General features: G+C 44.6%; 1 protein-coding gene across 2 annotated transcripts in view; it reads right to left on the bottom strand.

Annotated features, from left to right (window-relative positions):
• CUL9 (cullin 9) overlaps nucleotides 1–19,968 on the bottom strand; it is a 159,412-nt gene that overhangs the window by 8,634 nt on the left and 130,810 nt on the right. For both annotated transcript variants that reach the window (XM_069768218.1, XM_069768217.1), the window contains exons 33-39: nucleotides 18,104–18,268; nucleotides 17,877–18,040; nucleotides 17,711–17,804; nucleotides 6,200–6,274; nucleotides 1,354–1,464; nucleotides 740–857; nucleotides 488–621 (exon numbers count right to left, since the gene is read on the bottom strand). In XM_069768218.1, coding sequence (XP_069624319.1) covers nucleotides 488–621; nucleotides 740–857; nucleotides 1,354–1,464; nucleotides 6,200–6,274; nucleotides 17,711–17,804; nucleotides 17,877–18,040; nucleotides 18,104–18,268 — 861 coding nt within the window. The remainder of the gene's footprint in view (nucleotides 1–487; nucleotides 622–739; nucleotides 858–1,353; nucleotides 1,465–6,199; nucleotides 6,275–17,710; nucleotides 17,805–17,876; nucleotides 18,041–18,103; nucleotides 18,269–19,968) is intronic.

Genomic DNA, 19,968 nt, shown 5'->3' with positions numbered 1-19,968 from the left:
CTAAATACTTATGTCCTGTCCCCGCGGCACAGAAGGCTATCCCAAGTCCCCGCGGCACGGGAGGCTAGCCCAGTCCACACGGCAGGCTAGCCCAGTCCACACGGCACAGGAGGCTAGCCCAGTCCACATGGCACAGGAGGCTAGCACAGTCCACGTCTACAGGACACATGGCACAGGCTAGCCAAGTCCACACAGCACAGAAGGCTAGACCAGTCCACATGGCACAGGAAGCTAGCCCAGTTCACATAGAACAGAAGGCTAGCACAGTCCACAGGACACAAGAGGCTTGCCCAGTCCACATCTACCATTCGCGTTAGATGTATTGAAGGCTGATCTATATGTCAATTGTACACATGGATTTTACATAAAGTACTAAACCGATGAAAACGTAGTGTCGACTTCTGCTGAGATTGTTATATGTAACTATATGAGATGGTACAGAAGGATAGCCTCTGGAGTGTGATTTTTGAGACTGTGGAGGGCTCACCTGGGTGGAGTACTGCAGGATTCCGTTCAGTCTCTCTTGGATTCTTCTGACCAGTTCCAGTGCACTGTTGTACTTCTCAGCACTGAGGAGCCGCACAGAGCAGGCAAGGTCCTCACTCTGAAGAAGGCTGAACTCTGTGGAGAGGAGGGAGCTGACAACCCATCATAAAAAAACCATCACTATCCAACTCTATAAACCCGCCACAGTGAGGATCCACCACGTCTCATGCAACTGCACACAGCAAGTTCTCACCAAGCAGGATCTGAAGAGCATTCACGTGGAACTCCAGGTTCTCGGTCTGAGACTCCAGGACATCAATCCGCTCCGAATCCTTATTATAATAACTGTACACACAGGCGTAACCGAGGACCTGCGAAACCGAGGCCATGGTCAGTCATACTGGAATATCCCCCCACACACAGGACATTATACTGGAATATAACACACAGGACATGTTATTATACCGGAATACCCTCTCATACACAAAGGATATGTGATTATACTAACGAAAAAAAGAGTAATCCAGCAATAGGGCGTGGGTGAGAAAAAAATATTTTTTATTATTCCATACTTAAAATCAATCCATATATGTCAATCGTCAGGCAAGCAACCACTGTGTACAGATCTACGCGTTTCGACGTAAATCTTTTTCAAGATCTGAAAAAGGCGGTGGCCGATATATGGGAATCGTCAGAAGGCTCAGTAAGCTGACTTTGCCTGGTTTTTATGTGATTATACTGGAAAACTCCCTCCCAGACACAGGACATGTGATTATCCTGGAGTACCCCCCCAACACACACAGGGCATGTGATGATAAAGGAATACCCCCCAGACCTCCACATCAGGTGGCAGCCCTCTGCTCTTACCTTGCGGCTTATTTCCAGCACCTGGCAGGCGGTGATGAGGAGGCTCAGGGTACGTAGTGGCGGTTCTTCAGTAAGGATACACAACCGATTCCTCAGAGATGCAGCAAAATCCTCCAGAGAAATTAATGTTGTAAATAAGGGATGCATGATGGCGTTCTGACATATATGGCAGTACTAAATGACCGTATTATGTGGGCATTTATTTGGTCGGACTTCTATGGTAGTATTATTTCTGCACTACATAGCAGTATTATTGGAGCTTCACATATCAGTATTACTCCGGTAACGCATATTGGTATTGTTAGAGAACAGAATCCATACTGAGTATGTGCATTTGTTCTTGTAACTTCTGTGTAATGGTGATCAAGTAACACTGATGAGAGGGGAAGTTTCACATTGGAATTCACGCCCCTAAAGTTACCATTAGCTAATAGTTCACAAACAACTTTTTCTTTTTCTGTTACCCTATTTAAAGTGCCTCGGTGCTGATAAAGCAGAAGTCCTGAGTACACTATGCAAGGCTGTGCTGTATTGAGTTTCCGAGCCATCGTAAAAAAAATAAAAGATTAGGGGTTCGAAAGGCATAGAAGAGAGTATCTCGCTCACAGAATTTGGTGCCGAAACCCGGGATCAGACATGAATTATACCATCCTGATCTTAAGTGAGAATCGACCCACCAGTAAAAGGGAATGTTAAAGCTGCAGCATTAGGTAAGAAGTTTATTTCACTCTTACTGAGAGTTGGTCTACCTCCAATCTTGGTGAGCCATTTTGCATTAAATACTCTGCACCAAGAACTGGGAAGAGCTACCTATGCTTTATTGAACAGTGTACAGTGGGTACGGAAAGTATTCAGACCCCTTTAAATTTTCCACTGTTTCATTGCAGCCATTTCGTAAATTCAAAAAAGTTCATTTTTTCTCTCATTAATGTACACTCCCCCATCTTGACTGAAAAAAAACAAAAATGTAGTAATTTTTGCAAATTCTAATATTCGATTTGCGCACAGGAAACCAGATGAAAACAGTGTTGAATCCCTAAATAACGGAAAAAAAAAAAAAAAACACGCTAAATGAAATCTAAATAGAAGAAATATATGTTTACTCGGATATATATTGAAGAGTTGTATAGTATACATAAGAGGAAGGTAGTAAAATATACACTCTGAAGACAACAGTATCCTGTATGATTCGATTGGAATATGCCCAGAAAGCCAAGAAAATTTGATGACGATGCTATGAGAATAGTAACATATAGCGCTGACCACCTGTGGAAAGATTGAGCAGTAAGGGTTAATGCACTGTGTGATCAAGTGTCTGGTGGATTATTGCAGCCACCTGAAATGAAGCTTGCAAAGTTATTATACTGCGAGCCTGTACGGTAAAAAATAGAACGATAAAGTAGTAACAAGTTGTACAGAAGTCTATAAAAAAGGAGTTCGATTAGAGTCTATTAGAGAGGGTTTAACCTCTGATGTTCGGTGACTTTCCCGGTCCTTGATCCACAGTAGAAAGTCCTATGAAAGGCAAATCATGCATGCAATAGTCAAATTTGGGTAGAAGATGCCCCGGCCGGTGGCAGAGCTTCTAGAGATTAAGGTGATGCGGCGCGTGTTAGTTCAGATTAACCGAGTCTGAACTAACACAAATTTATTAAAAAAGAACAACTGAAATACCACAAAGTCTTCAGCCCCTTTGCTCAGTATTGGGTAGAAGCACCTTTTGAGCTCGTACAGCCATGAGTCTTCTTGGGAAAGATACAAGAAGTTTTTCACCCCTAGATTTGGGGATCCTCAGCTATTCTTCCTTGCAGATCCTCTCCAGTTCCGTCAGGTTGGATGGTGAACGTTGGTGGACGCCATTTTCAGGTCTCTCCAGAGATGCTCCATTGGGTTTAGGTCAGGACTCTGGCTGGGACAGTCAAGACTGGTGACAGAGTTGTTCTGAAGCCGCTCCTTTGTTATTTTAGCTGTGTGCATTGTCTTCTTGGAAGGTGAACCTTTGGCCAAGTCTGAGGTCCAGAGCAATCTGGAAGAGGTTTTCATCCAGGATATCTCTGTACTTGGCCGCATTCATGTTTCCTTCAATGACAACCAATCATCCTGTCCCTGCAGCTGAAAAACACCCCCACAGCATAATGCTGCCACCACGTTTCACTGTTGGGATTTTTTATCACCAAAAAGGTCTATCTTCGTCTCTTCAGACAAGAGAATCTTATTTCTCATAGTCTGGGAGACCTTTGTGTGTTTTTTAGCAAACTAAGTGGGCTTTCATATGTCTTGCACTGAAGAGAGGCTTCCGTCGGGCCACTCTGCGATAAAGGCCCGACTGGTGGAGGCTGCAGTGATAGGTGACTTTGTGGAACTTTCTCCCATCTCCCTCCTGCATCTCTGGAGCTCATCCACAGTGATCTTGGGGTTCTTCTTTACCTCTCTCACCAAGGCTCTTCTCCCACGATTGCTCAGTCTGGCTGGACGGCCAGGTCTAGGAAGACTTCTGGTGGTCCCAAACTTCTTCCATTTAAGGATTATGGAGGCCACTGTGCTCTTAGGAACCTTGAGTACTGCAGACATTCTGTTGTAACCTTGGCCAGATCTGTGCTTTGCCACAATTCTGCCTCTGAGCTCCTTGGCCAGTTCCTTTGACCTCATGATTCTCATTTGGTCTGACATGCACTGTGAGCTGTGAGGTCTCAGAGACAGGTGTACGCCTTTCCAAATCAAGTCCTATCAGTCTATCAGTTTAATTAAACACAGATGGACTTCAATGAAGGAGTAGAACCATCTCAAGGAGGATAACCAGCAAATAGACAGCATGTGACTTAAATATGAGTGTCTAAGCAAAGGTTCTGAAGACTTATGACCATGTGATATTTCATTTTTTTTTTAATTAAATTTCCAAAAATGTCTACATTTCTCCAGAAGGGGTGTAGAGAGATTACATTAATGTGAAAAAAATATCTTATTTAAAAGTAATAAATGGCTGCAATGAAACCAAAAGTGAAAAATTTAAAGGGGGTCTGAATACTTTCCATACCCACTGTACAGGTGATGGAATCAGCATATGAGTCAAATATAGTGGTACTTGTACTTGGAGAATTGAGGTTGCTGTTTGATTGTTGAGAATCATCAACTCAACAGGAAGGGTATCTTTAAGTCCATTTACTGGATTTTTGTAGGGTTTTAAGTGGCTTTGGTGACCCTCTATTTATTAATTATAGGGTTTTTAATGTCTTTGGTGTCTACCTGCATATGAATTTGTTTTGCTAGCACTGATATGAGCTTCCAGGGTGTTAAGTGCCCAGAGCCAGACCTGAGTAGCTTTGGGGTAAATGGATACAGATAAATTTAAAAGGAAAAAGAGTGTTCAGATAATGTGAAGGCAAGGATGCCATAATGGAATGTAACAGAATGTTGAAAGGGGTCGGGTCTGTGTGTGTTCAGGAAGGAGTCTATTAAAGCAAGCATTGTCAAGCCAATGGATGACTATGAGCAGTGAAAAGAATGTGGCTGAGGAAGTAATTTGTGGGGGAAGTGTGGAAAAAACAATAAGTAAAAAAGTGTGGTGTGAATGTTTTCAAAATGGACCTAATCAGACAGAACCATCAGTACCCACTCCATATAACGGACCAAAACAATGGACCTGAGATACGCATGTTGGGAACTGCTTGTGTTAATGAAATAAAGGAGTCCATTAGGAGGAGGATTTTAAAGGTCGGAGGAGCTGAGTTGATTTAAAGCGATTCGGGGGACCAAGAGCACCCCGTGTTGTACCTAAGCTGGAAGCTTCTGCTGAGGGAAGTGGCCTATTCCACCGTCGAGAAGAAGTGCCTGGCCATAGTCTGGGCTGTGCAAAGCTTGCTGCCCTACTTGTACAGTCGCACCTTCACTGTGGTGACCGACCACAACCCTCTGCGCTGGCTACATGCCATGTGTGGAATCAAAGGAAGGTTGCTATGCTGGAGCCTTGCCATCCAACAGTACGACTTTACCATTGAACACAAAACGGGCAGGGAACATGGCAATGCAGATGGGTTGTCCCGCCAGGGAGAACCTGTTGAGGTGCGTATGGAGGAGTACCGAGAGGTTCTGCCTCCATAGTGCAGTTCAAAAGGGGGAGGTGTCACGATAAGGTAAAATACCATGGTCTGAGGGATTTTTGCACATGTGACCAAGGTCCTAGACACATGCTGCAGTTTCGACCCCCCCTTCTTTCTCTCCCCACTGAATTCGCTGGCATAGACACAAAGCCCTATGGCCGATACACTGGGCAACTTGATACTAATTTGTGAGCAGGGTGTGGCTTTTCAACACGCGGGCGACCAATCCTATAAAGCCACTAACCCTCCGTCTCCCCTGCTATATAGTGTAATGGGGTGCATTACCAAGGTGCAGCAGCCCCTCCCACTAAAAGGAAAATAGGCACTCAGAGTGATGCCGGCGCTACGTAGCCGTAAGTGACGTGCACATTCGCACCCTACACGCTCATGTGATATACCGCTACAAACTAACCGAATGGTAATCATGTATGTTACAGGTTTCACTGCAAAGATGCAGTGGCCAACGGGAACAACACAGCGCTGCCGGCAGAAAGTGACTCGCAGGGGCTTTCATACTATCATACGGCATTGTGGTGACCTGGCTAAGTGGACCAGCCACACCGCTGTAATTTGCTGCCACACCATGGCGCTTAAAGGAGAAGTCTGCTCAGACCTCAGCTTATTACACATGAGAATACAGTATTACAATTTAGTTTTCTTTGTGTGTTTGTAGGTGATGGTTCCACTCTGATCACTGAAGGGTGAATGATGCACGAATGTGGCTCTGTCAGCCTTTGGCCCCCAGGTACCTTTGACTGATGCTGGAACGTGCACCTCTCATTATACTCCTGGAACCTCTTCTCTTGGCGAGCAGCTTTACTGACCTGTCCCAAAAGAAAGAGCATCATCCTCATGAATCAACACCATAGTCATCCATCAACATCATCATCATCATCCATCAACACTATAATCCTTCAATATCATCGTAGGAAGGGCAATGCTCCTATGTTAAGTGAATGTGCTGGAGCACAGCTCCCATCATCTTGACTTCCCCTATGGTCAGGACTCCTGAGAGGCTGTGGCTAAGCTGTGAAGGGCTGTTGTCTGAGCCGGTGAACTGACCCAGTGCGCTGCGTGGGGCCTCGGACTGATGTGCAGCCATCTTAGTGCCCTGATCTGGTGTGGAGAGGGCAGACCTGTACAATATTCACCGGCACAGCAAAGTCTTCTGCTCCAGTCATTCTGGGTTTGCTGCCTAGCCATGGCGCTGCCTCATCAATCTTCCTGCCGCAAGCCCATCAGGCTGTGAGGAAATGCCAGACTAATCTAATTTCCTTCTATGATGGAATCACTGACTGGGTGGATCAGTGAAATGCGGTAGATATAGTATATCTCGACTTCAGCACAGTATTTGATAAAGTATCTCACACCATCCTAATTGAAAAAATTACCAAGTATGGGATTGACAAGGCTACAGTTAGGTGGATTCATAACTGGATCAGTGATCGTACTCAAAGAGTGGTAATAAATGGTTGCACATCCAATTGGAAAAGTGTTTCAAATGGGGACCACAAGGCTCTGTCCTGGCCCCAGTGTTCTTCAACATTTTTATAAACGATCTAGATAAGGTAACTGAAGGTAAATTAATCAAATTTGCAGACGTTGCAAAGCTAGGAGGGATAGCGAACACTAGAGAAGACAGAAAGGATTCAGAAGGATCTAGATAAGCTTGAACAATGGCCAGCAACTAATAGAATGGTATTTAACAAGGAGAAATGCAAGATTCTACATCAGGGCAAGAAAAACAAAAATTACATCTATAGAATGGGAGGAATAGAACTAAGCAACAGCACGTGTGACAAAGACTTGGGTATACTAATAGACCACAGACTGCACAGTGTATTGCAGCAGTAAAAAAGGCAATCACAATTCTATGATGTATTAGGAGAAGCATAGAGTCTAGATCATATGAAGTAATTATCCCCTCTACTCCTCCTTGGTCAGAACTCATCTGGAATACTGGGTCCAGTTCTGGGCTCCACATTTTAAAATATACATTGAAAAACTTAAGCAACTGGAACTTGTTGTGAGCAAGTAAATTTTCAGTTTATTAAGGCTTCTTACCGTTTATTTCCGTCTTCCAAATCTGCACAGGATCCGTCAAGACGTTGAAATGACGGATCCTGTGCAGATTGTGGAAAACGGTGCACTGGGCCTGTCTTTTTGACGGACCCGTCGAGCCTATGTGCAGCTGTTGCGCATACACAACACAAACCAGGTTAAAAAAAAACCCCAAAAATCGCATTATTCTCACCTACCGGTGTTCCTGCGCACCGATGCTCCCGACAGCCAGCGTTCCTAGTAATACATTGTGAGAAGTCGCAGTCTCGCGAGATATCGCAGTGTATTACTAGGAAGTAACGCTGGCTGCCGGGAAGCTCTGCGGCGCTGCGCGGGAACGCCGATAGGTGAGAATATTGTGATTTTTAATTTTTTTTAAATTATTTTTAACATTATATCTTGTTACTATTGATGCTGCAAGAGAAAGAGCGAGAGAGAATTTCCTGACGGGCATGCTCAGTTTGAAAAGACGGGACCCGTCGCTGGATTCCTGCTTTTCACAGGCAGCGACGCATCGACCGACCGATTTTCCGACGTTCTTCTGAACCTTTTCTCTGCTTGACGAACCATTTTTTTATGCAGGATCCAGTGGAAGACGGATGAAACGGACGACCATCCGTCACAATCCATCGCTAGTACAAGGCTATGGGAAAATGTAGGATCCTGCATTCTCAAAAATCAACGGATTGTGATGGAAGCTGAAAAACGGAAGTGTGAATGAGGCCTTACACAAGATTGCTGTCTCTGAGATCATTTACAGCAGTGTAACACAGTGTAACACAGTGTAACTCGTGCAGCCCCCATTACCCAGGTCATGAGGACTTCATTTACCATGTACCCAAAACATGTTTTTCCAGAATCTTAAAAACACTGCATATGAGATGAGAAGTATAAAATCTTTGAATATGAGACTATAAGGTTGGCAACTACAAAAAGAACATCATGTATATATACAGATACTGACTGGTGACCGGATCATACATGTACAGTACAGACCAAAAGTTTGGACACAGCTTTTCATTTAAAGATTTTTCTGTATTTTCATGACTATGACAATTATACATTCACACTGAAGGCATCAAAACTATGAATTATCACATGTGGAATTATATACTTAACAAAAAAAGTGTGAAACAACTGAAATTATGTCTTATATTCTAGGTTCTTCAAAGTAGCCACCTTTTGCTTTGATGACTGCTTTGCACACTCTTGGCATTCTCTTGATGAGCTTCAAGAGGTAGTCACCGGGAATGGTTTTCTCTTCACAGGTGTGCCCTGTCAGGTTTAATAAGTGGGATTTCTTGCCTTATAAATGGGGTTGGGACCATCAGTTGTGTTGTGCAGAAGTCTGGTGGATACACAGCTGATAGTCCTACTGAATAGACTGTTAGAATTTGTATTAAGGCAAGAAAAAAGCCGCTAAGTTGACTTTCTGGGCCGACCAGATCTGGGCCTGTCCTGGGTGATTCCAAGCTGCTTAGGTTTCTGCAAAATTCTTACGACTGTGCTCTGATTACAGCCGACCTTCCTTGCGATCTGGGGGCCGGTATAACCCTCTTCATGGAGCACCACAACTCGCACACGATCCTCCGCTGGCAAAAATCTGAAGGCTCCCATCATAAAACTCTACAGTATGATTCACTAGATCGACCAACAGATAAAACAATGTAATGCAATGTGATTGGCTGCCATATCCCGGTTATGATTGGTCACAAGAACCTCGTCTGTGATTGGCTAATTTTGGATCTGAAGTTGTACAATGTTTAGTTCTGCTTTCAATTCCCATATTGTTGCAATAATTTCAGGCAAAACGGCTTCAAAAGCTAAAAATATTACAGGGAAAGAATGCAAAATTGTATTCTGAACAAAATGATATATAATATGTCATTTTTATGTGAAACACATACATATCTCGTTAAAAAACTCATTAAGTGCAATATTATAAAAAATAATACATATATTGACCATCTGTGCAGACTAAACTACCCCTTGAGCCTTAATATTAATAAGTATAGTACATTACATACAGGATAGTGATTAAAAAATGACTAAATAGCCAATTAATGATAAAAGAAAATCAGGTGTCCCTGTCCCAGAGATCAGGATTAAACCACACTTACATATAACGTAATCCTGCACGCCGCGATCCCCAGCGTCCTCATGCACACACTGCGCATGTCAGTGACGTCTAGGTCAAAGACCCACAATGCTTAGCACCGCAGTTGCGCAGTCGCTTAATATTAATATTAAGGCTGAAGGGGTAGTTTAATCTGCACAGATGGTCAATATATGTATTATTTTTTATAATATTGCACTTAATGAGTTTTTTTAACGAGATTTGTATGTGTTTCACATAAGCCGTTTCACTCATGTATTCACTGCTTGAAAAAGGATGCTACATCCGAAACATTGCCACACCATTCAGGCATTAAAGTCCACTTATTTTATCAATCCTTTTGTGCGGCTTTCCTATAATATATATTTATATATACACTGTGGCCTATGTATAGGTAGTAACATCTGTCCTGAAGGCTTCATGTCGCACCCAGGTGTTAATATGTATTTACATGAGACAAACAGACTTCTGTCTCTAAATCTCACCAGGGGGTCTAGCTAGGATCTAGAAGAAAGGGTAACACTTGACACCTCCTAGCTCTTGGAAGAGAGATGTCAATTACGGTCTGATAGTATGTCTGTGAGCATGTTTACACAAAGGATCTCAGGAGAAAATAACATTCATTGGTAGCGCGGCTGTGGTCCAATCAAAACACAAGCAATTATGATATTAACCTGAGGGGCCAGTCTAGCAATCGGACCTCCAGACCAAAGCTATAAATTAGGCCTGTATACATAAAATCATGTTCACATGTGAGGGCAGCCTGAGAAGCTGATGTGTTCCACCAACTCCATATTCACCCCCCTCAGGGAGCAGAAAGCAGACTACCAAGTTAGATGATTTCTGAAAGTTGTCTCCTGTTTATGTTATACTGTTTTGCATAAGTTGCATGTCTTTTTATTATATTTTTATACCTTTTTCTTACTGTAAGCATTGAACCTTTTTGTATTAAAGTATACACTTTAACAAGTTGAACCTTGAATGTTCTAACAAATCCATAGCCTAAGGTGTGTGAGCCTTATGTGTGATAGACAATATTATTATTAATATTTCCGGGACTCATCGCCCGTGTGTTCGACGAGTGGTGGCAGCGTGTATGAGCGTGTGTGTGGCCTGGGTCGGTGTGCGATTTATGCTCCCATTATAGCATAGGACAGAGGTTGAATGCTGGACTGAGAGTGGGGAGATGGGGCTGTGCCTGCAAGGGTTAATCTAAGTCACGTGCTGAGAGTGGGCACGTGACAGATTAGTGACACCACGGCGTGGGGATCCGTGACAAGGACAATGACCCCAAACACACCTCCAGGCTGTGTAAGGGCTATTTGACCAAGAAGGAAAGTGATGGGGTGCTACCCCAGATGACCTGGCCTCCACAGTCACCAGACCTGAACCCAATCGAGATGGTTTGGAGTGAGCTGGACGCAGAGTGAAGGCAAAAGGGCCAACAAGTGCTGAGCATCTCTGGGAACTCCTGCAAGATTGTTGAAAGACCATTCCCGATGACTACCTCTAGAAGCTCATCAAGAGAATGCCAAGAGTGTGCAAAGCAGTCATCAAAGCAAAAGGTGGCTACTTTGAAGAACCTAGAATATAAGACATCATTTCAGTTGTTTCACACTTTTTTGTTAAGTATATAATTCCACATGTGATAATTCATAGTTTTGATGCCTTTAGTGTAAATGCACAATTTTCATAGTCATGAAAATACAGAAAAATCTTTAAATGAGTGTACATATACACATACCGGCTGATGACCGGATCATACATGTACATATACAGATATCGGCTGATGACCGGATGATACATGTACAGATACCAGCTGATGACCGGATCATACATATACAGATACAGGCTGATGACCGGATCATATATGTACATATACAGACACCGGCTGATGACCGGATCATATATGTACATATACAGACACCGGCTGATGACCGGATCATACATGTACATATACAGATACCGGCTGATGACCGGATCATACATGTACATATACAGACACCGGCTGATGAACGGATCACACATGTACATATACAGATACCGGCTGATGACCGGATCATACATGTACATATACAGATATCGGCTGATGACGGATCATACATGTACATATACAGACACCGGCTGATGACCGGATCATACATGTACATATACCGGCTGATGACCGGATCATACATGTACAGACACCGGCTGATGACCGGATCATACATGTACATATACAGACACCGGCTGATGACCGGATCATACATGTACATATACAGACACCGGCTGATGACCGGATCATACATGTACATATACAGACACCGGCTGATGACCGGATCATACATGTACATATACAGATACCGGCTGATGACCGGATCATACATGTACATATACAGACACCGGCTGATGAACGGATCACACATGTACATATACAGATACCGGCTGATGACCGGATCATACATGTACATATACAGATATCGGCTGATGACGGATCATACATGTACATATACAGACACCGGCTGATGACCGGATCATACATGTACATATACCGGCTGATGACCGGATCATACATGTACAGACACCGGCTGATGACCGGATCATACATGTACATATACAGACACCGGCTGATGACCGGATCATACATGTACATATACAGACACCGGCTGATGACCGGATCATACATCTACATATACAGACACCGGCTGATGACCGGATCATACATGTACATATACAGACACCGGCTGATGACCGGATCATACATGTACATATACAGATACCGGCTGATGACAGATCATACATGTACATATACAGACACCGGCTGATGACAGATCATACATGTACATATACAGACACCGGCTGATGACCGGATCATACATGTACATATACAGATACCGGCTGATGACGGATCATACATGTACATATACAGACACCGGCTGATGACCGGATCATACATATACAGACACCGGCTGATGACCTGATCATACATGTACATATACAGACACCGGCTGATGACCGGATCATACATGTACATATACAGACACCGGCTGATGACCGGATCATACATGTACATATACAGACACCGGCTGATGACCGGATCATACATGTACATATACAGACACCGGCTGATGACCGGATCATACATGTACATATACAGACACCGGCTGATGACCGGATCATACATGTACATATACAGATACCGGCTGATGACGGATCATACATGTACATATACAGACACCGGCTGATGACCGGATCATACATGTACATATACCGGCTGATGACCGGATCATACATGTACATATACCGGCTGATGACCGGATCATACATGTACATATACTGGCTGATGACCGGATCATACATGTACATATACAGACACCGGCTGATGACCGGATCATATATGTACATATACAGACACCGGCTGATGACAGATCATACATGTACATATACAGACACCGGCTGATGACCGGATCATACATGTACATATACAGATACCGGCTGATGACCGGATCATACATATACAGACACCGGCTGATGACCTGATCATACATGTACATATACAGACACCGGCTGATGACCTGATCATACATGTACATATACAGATACCGGCTGATGACCGGATCATACATGTACATATACAGATACCGGCTGATGACCGGATCATACATGTACATATACAGACACCGGCTGATGACCGGATCATACATGTACATATACAGATACCGGCTGATGACAGATCATACATGTACATATACAGACACCGGCTGATGACCGGATCATACATGTACATATACAGATACCGGCTGATGACAGATCATACATGTACATATACAGATACCGGGCTGATTACTGATCATACATGTACATATACAGATACCAGGCCGATTACTGATCATACATGTACATATACAGATCCCGGCTGATGACAGATCATACATGTACATATACAGATCCCGGCTGATGACAGATCATACATGTACATATACAGATACCAGGCTGATTACTGATCATACATGTACATATACAGATACCGGGCTGATTACTGATCATACATGTACATATACAGATACCAGGCTGATGACAGATCATACATGTACATATACAGATACCGGCTGATGACAGATCATACATGTACATATACAGATACCGGGCTGATTACTGATCATACATGTACATATACAGATACCAGGCTGATTACTGATCATACATGTACATATACATATCCCGGCTGATGACAGATCATACATGTACATATACAGACACCGGCTGATGACCGGATCATACATGTACATATACAGATACCGGGCTGATGACAGATCATACATGTACATATACAGATACCGGCTGATGACCGGATCATACATGTACATATACAGATACCGGGCTGATGACAGATCATACATGTACATATACAGATACCGGCTGATGACCGGATCATACATGTACATATACAGATCCCGGCTGATGACAGATCATACATGTACATATACAGATCCCGGCTGATGACCGGATCATACATGTACATATACAGACACCGGCTGATGACCGGATCATACATGTACATATACAGATACCGGGCTGATGACGGATCATACATGTACATATACCGGCTGATGACCGGATCCTGCAGCTTTATATGACTTCCTCTGTTGTAATGATGGCCGGACCGTGCATTACAGCACGTTCTACCTATTGTGTCCCTTTATTTCTTAGATTGTAAGCTTCTGTGATCAGGACCGTTGCTGCTCCTGTAACTTCTGCCATGTGTTACATTGTATTTATTGTCTGCACATGCGCTGTGGAATATGTTGGCGCCATATAATCATTGTTATCTCTCAGAGGACGCGTCCCGCTGCTATGATAAGGCAGCGTCATCAGCTCATGGACAAGTATCTGACCTTACTGTCTCACACCTCCATGAAGCAGATCACATCTGTAGGTTACCACGTATGGAAGAGGTGGCTAAGAATAAGTCTATGCGGCCATGCGCCTCGTGTGAAGGAGAAGAGTCCGTGTAGACCTCTAGGTCCGGATGCAGGATCTCCACACATCGGCCCGTGGAAGGCGCCGCAGCACTGCTAGCACAGCGGTCATTTGTGCGTTAGGTTGGAGAGTCCTCGCCGGGGTCTCGGGAAGGATAAAAGACTAGCGTCACGTCCAATGATGAAACGTTTTACAGAGGTTCTCAAGTATTGACGGCTCGTCTTACATTGGTCACAAGTTCCAGGAAGATGGACCTTAAGGCACAGAAACCTCGGCTCTGTGTCCCCAGAATAGCAAGCGGCGGTGACTGGTGTCCACCCTCAGACTGCGGTACAGCACTGGAACTGGGATGACAAGGGACCTTCTGGGTTATTACACGGAGGCATGTGACCGCCTCTAAAGAGGGTCTCCTGAAGGAAGTCAAGATGCCTTCATGCAGATAATCAAGCACCTCAGCTTTTCTCTCAAGTCTCCTGACACTAAGCAAGTTGTCAGTTGTGTTATTATACGAAAAAAGGGAGAAAAGAAAAAAAAATAGAAAGATTACGAGCCAGAAGGACGTCTAGAAAGTCTATAGTGTCATCGGAGAGGTTAGGAAAAAAGCGAGTACCAGGAAAGCCGATTCCAATAAGTCCCTAATGGGGGATGGTCATTACAGGCCTAGGCTTCCCATAGGGGAAACATGGACTATACAACAAAGGGGAAAACACGGACTATACAGCAAAGGGGGAAACACAGACTATACAGCAAAGGGGGAAACACGGACTATACAGCAAAGGGGGAAACACGGACTATACAGCAAAGGGGGAAACACGGACTATACAGCAAAGGGGGAAACACGGACTATACAGCAAAGGGGGAAACACGGACTATACAGCAAAGGGGGAAACACGGACTATACAACAAAGGGGGAAACACGGACTATACAGCAAAGGGGGAAACACGGACTATACAGCAAAGGGGGAAACACGGACTATACAGCAAAGGGGGAAACACGGACTATACAGCAAAGGGGGAAACACGGACTATACAGCAAAGGGGGAAACACGGACTATACAACAAAGGGGGAAACACGGACTATACAGCAAAGGGGGAAACACGGACTATACAGCAAAGGGGGAAACACGGACTATACAGCAAAGGGGGAAACACAGACTATACAACAAAGGGGGAAACCCGGACTATACAGCAAAGGGGGAAAAACGGACTATACAGCAAAGGGGGGAAACATGGACTATACAGCAAAGGGGGGAAACATGGACTATACAGCAAAGGGGGGAAACATGGACTATACAGCAAAGGGGGGAAACATGGACTATACAGCAAAGGGGGAAAAACGGACTATACAGCAAAGGGGGAAACACGGACTATACAGCAAAGGGGGAAACACGGACTATACAGCAAAGGGGGGAAACGGACTATACAGCAAAGGGGGAAACACGGACTATACAGCAAAGGGGGGAAACGGACTATACAGCAAAGGGGGAAACACGGACTATACAGCAAAGGGGGGAAACGGACTATACAGCAAAGGGGGAAACACGGACTATACAGCAAAGGGGGGAAACGGACTATACAGCAAAGGGGGAAACACGGACTATACAGCAAAGGGGGAAACACGGACTATACAGCAAAGGGGGAAACACGGACTATACAGCAAAGGGGGGAAACGGACTATACAGCAAAGGGGGAAACACGGACTATACAGCAAACGGGGAAACACAGACTATACAGCAAAGGGGGAAACACGGACTATACAGCAAAGGGGGAAACACGGACTATACAGCAAACGGGGAAACACAGACTATACAGCAAAGGGGGGAAACATGGACTATACAGCAAAGGGGGAAACAGACTATACAGCAAAGGGGGGAAAACGGACTATACAGCAAAGGGGGAAACACAGACTATACAGCAAAGGGGGAAACACGGACTATACAGCAAAGGGGGAAACACGGACTATACAGCAAAGGGGGAAACACGGACTATACAGAGAAGGGGGAAACACGGACTATACAGCAAAGGGGGAAACATGGACTATACAGCAAAGGGGGGAAACACGGACTATACAGCGAAGGGGGAAACACGGACTATACAGCAAAGGGGGGAAACATGGACTATACAGCAAAGGGGGGAAACATGGACTATACAGCAAAGGGGGAATAACGGACTATACAGAGAAGGGGGAAACGGACTATACAGCGAAGGGGGGAAACATGGGCTATACAGAGAAGGGGGAAAAAACGGACTATACAGCAAAGGGGGAAACACGGACTATACAGAGAAGGGGGGAAACACGGACTATACAGAGAAGGGGGAAACATGGACTATACAGAGAAGGGGGAAACACGGACTATACAGAGAAGGGGTAAACACGGACTATACAGAGAAGGGGGAAACACGGACTATACAGAGAAGGGGGGAAACACGGACTATACAGAGAAGGGGGGAAACACGGACTATACAGCGAAGGGGGGAAAAACAGACTATACAGAGAAGGGGGGAAACATGGACTATAAAGCAAAGGGGGAAACACGGACTATACAGCGAAGGGGGGAAAAACAGACAATACAGATAAATCAGCAAACACCGGGAAGGCAAATGGTCCTCTCTCAATAGAGAAAGTATTTCAGTGTCTGAATAATACAATCCAATGGAGAAAAAGCTCTAGAGGAAAAGGGGAGGAAGAAAACAATGGGGTGACGGGATGAGAATCCCAGCGGTTATATCAGAGGCGTTCTTTAATAAACCTATAATATTCGATCTGCCAGGATACCCACCATGTGCTGCACCCCAAAAAAGGAGGAGAAAACGTGTTCTGCTCAAACATTAGTCTGAACAATGGCTGTGTATGCTGCAACTCATGTGCCTGTGATGGATAACATTCATGAGATGACCAACTGTTCTGGTTGCGAGGCTGACATTTGGTTTACTAAAGTTCATCACCCATCAATAATCATCATCCAACAACAGCACCATTGTCCATCAATAACATCATATCATCATTCATCCTCCCTCAACATCATCATCACCACCATCTCCACTCTCCTCATGGGACGTTGAGTGAAGGACTCAGACCACACAATCTGCAGGTCATCATCCATGAGACATGGGCAGCACTCACCATGGCGGAGCAATTGTAGTAGTCCTTGTGGGTGGGCTTCCAGGGCTTCAGGCAGCGCCAGCAGAAGCCGTGGTTACACTTGGCACAGGTCATACTGTGTGGGGTCAAAACAGGTGATGAGACCTGGAAGTGCGGCTGAAAGAAGGGGCACAGGCAGGAGACTTACTGAAGGCAGCCCTCATTCTTCTCAATGGGGGCCTGGCAGCTGGGGCAATGCTTGGAAATCAGCTTGGTCAGGTGTTTGCTCTGTGCCTCCAAAGTCATCCCCTCGTAGAATCCCCCGTCATCCATCCACTGAGACATGTGGCTGCAGCTGGCCGGGTGGTGAGCCTGAGAGGGACGGACAGTCAGACCCTGACCGCAGAGTGTAACATCACACTGAGCACGACTCACCTCAGGAAAGCTGCACCTAAAACAGGACATCCAGGAGCACTTGGCACAGGCCGCTCCGCTTCCCAGACCTTCCCTGCACAGGATGCGGTCACAGCCTTGGGGGTTCGTGCACCACGTCAGGTTGGAGCAGCTCTCCACAAAACCGCGCAGCAAAGCCTTCTCGTACTGCGGGAAAGGGCAAGAGAGACATCAGCATTCATATATACACCTATATATAGGGGGTCATCATCAGGAGGACACTACAGATATACACCTACATGTAAGGGGCCATCATCGGGGGGGACACTACATACATACTCCTATGTAAGGGGTCATCAGGAGGACACTACATCTACTATATAATCGTCTAATTCTGTCTCTAACGAAAATCCCACGTCACCAATTGGTCGCACCAGCGACCAATCAGCGACAGGAGCAGTCCCGCCGCGAATTGGCACGGGAATTGAACCACGCTTCGACATAGGCACAGGATTTAAATATTCTAGAATACCCGATGCTTTAGAATCGGGCCACCATCTAATTATAATATACATAGGGGGGTCATGATCAAGGGGACACCCAATATATACAGTACACACCTGTAGGGGTCATCATTGGGACATTACATATGCAGAGGGTATAACAGAAAATTGGTGATGTGTTCAATACTTAAGAAATCTATTTCTAAAGGTGCTACCGACATGAAATTCTCCCCAGATATCTGTAATAACCAAGCCACACAGGACAAAAATCACCAGAGATGTCCATAAAGTATAAGTAATAATGAGAAATGACAGGGAAAAGTATTGGTCACGTTACTGAAATGTCATTCATACTTGGTATAAAAGCCTTTATTGGTGATGATGCTTCAAGACGCCTCCAGTATGGAGAAACTAGTCGCAGGGATTGCTCAGGTGGGATTTTATCCCATTCTTCCACACAAGCACTCTTCACATCCTGAAGTTTCCGTGGGTTTCTTCTCTGAACTCTGAGCTTTAGTTCTTTTCATACATTTTCAGATCTGGTGATCAGCTTGGCCATTCTAGCAGATTTTTTTTTCTTCCTCTGAAGCCAATTGAGAGTATCCTTGCTGTGCGTTTGGGATCATTGTCTTGCTAAAATATCTACCATCATTTTATCTTCTTCATCCTGGTAAATAGCAGCAGATTTTTATTAATAATGTCTCAGTACATTTGTTCATTTATCGTTCCTTCAATTATACGAAGTCTGCCAGTGCTGTATGCTCAAAAACAGCCCCACACCATCATATTCCCACCTCCAGTCTTCACTGTAGGTATGTCGTTTTTGGGGTGAAGTGCATTGCTTTTTGACTTCCAAACATGGTATGTATTATGACCTCCAAAGAGTTAAAATTTTCTTGCATCTGTCCAGACTATATTCTCCCAGGATTTCACAGTCTAAATGTCTTTGAGCAAACTGTAATCGCACTTGAACATGCTTTTTGTTCAGCAATGGAGTCTTTCGTGGTGAGCGTGTATACAGGCCATGGAGGTTGTGTGGTGAATGTGCATAGAGGCCAGGAAGAAGAAGCAGCTTCCAGGAATAGAAGGGTTAATAGTTTATTAACAATTACAAAGAGAATGAAGAAATGTAAATCCCATCAGTATCTGGTGACTGCCAGTAACCTCAATCATCACTATTCGGTCACTGCCCAGCGCAACCATCATCAGTATATAGTGAATACCTGTCCCCTCCATTATCGGTATCTGGTGACCCCTCGTCGCCTCTATAGTCAGTATCTACTGACTGCCCTTCTCCTCAGTCATCAGTATCTGGTAATCAACCATCGCTTCCATCACCAGCATCTTCTAACCTCCTGTGTCCTCCACCATTAGCATCCAGTGACCACCCGTCGCCTCCATCAT

The sequence above is a fragment of the Ranitomeya imitator genome, chromosome 5 (assembly GCF_032444005.1).
Source record: "Ranitomeya imitator isolate aRanImi1 chromosome 5, aRanImi1.pri, whole genome shotgun sequence".
Taxonomy (NCBI): domain Eukaryota; kingdom Metazoa; phylum Chordata; class Amphibia; order Anura; family Dendrobatidae; genus Ranitomeya; species Ranitomeya imitator.
This window is presented reverse-complemented; position numbering and strand designations above follow the sequence as displayed.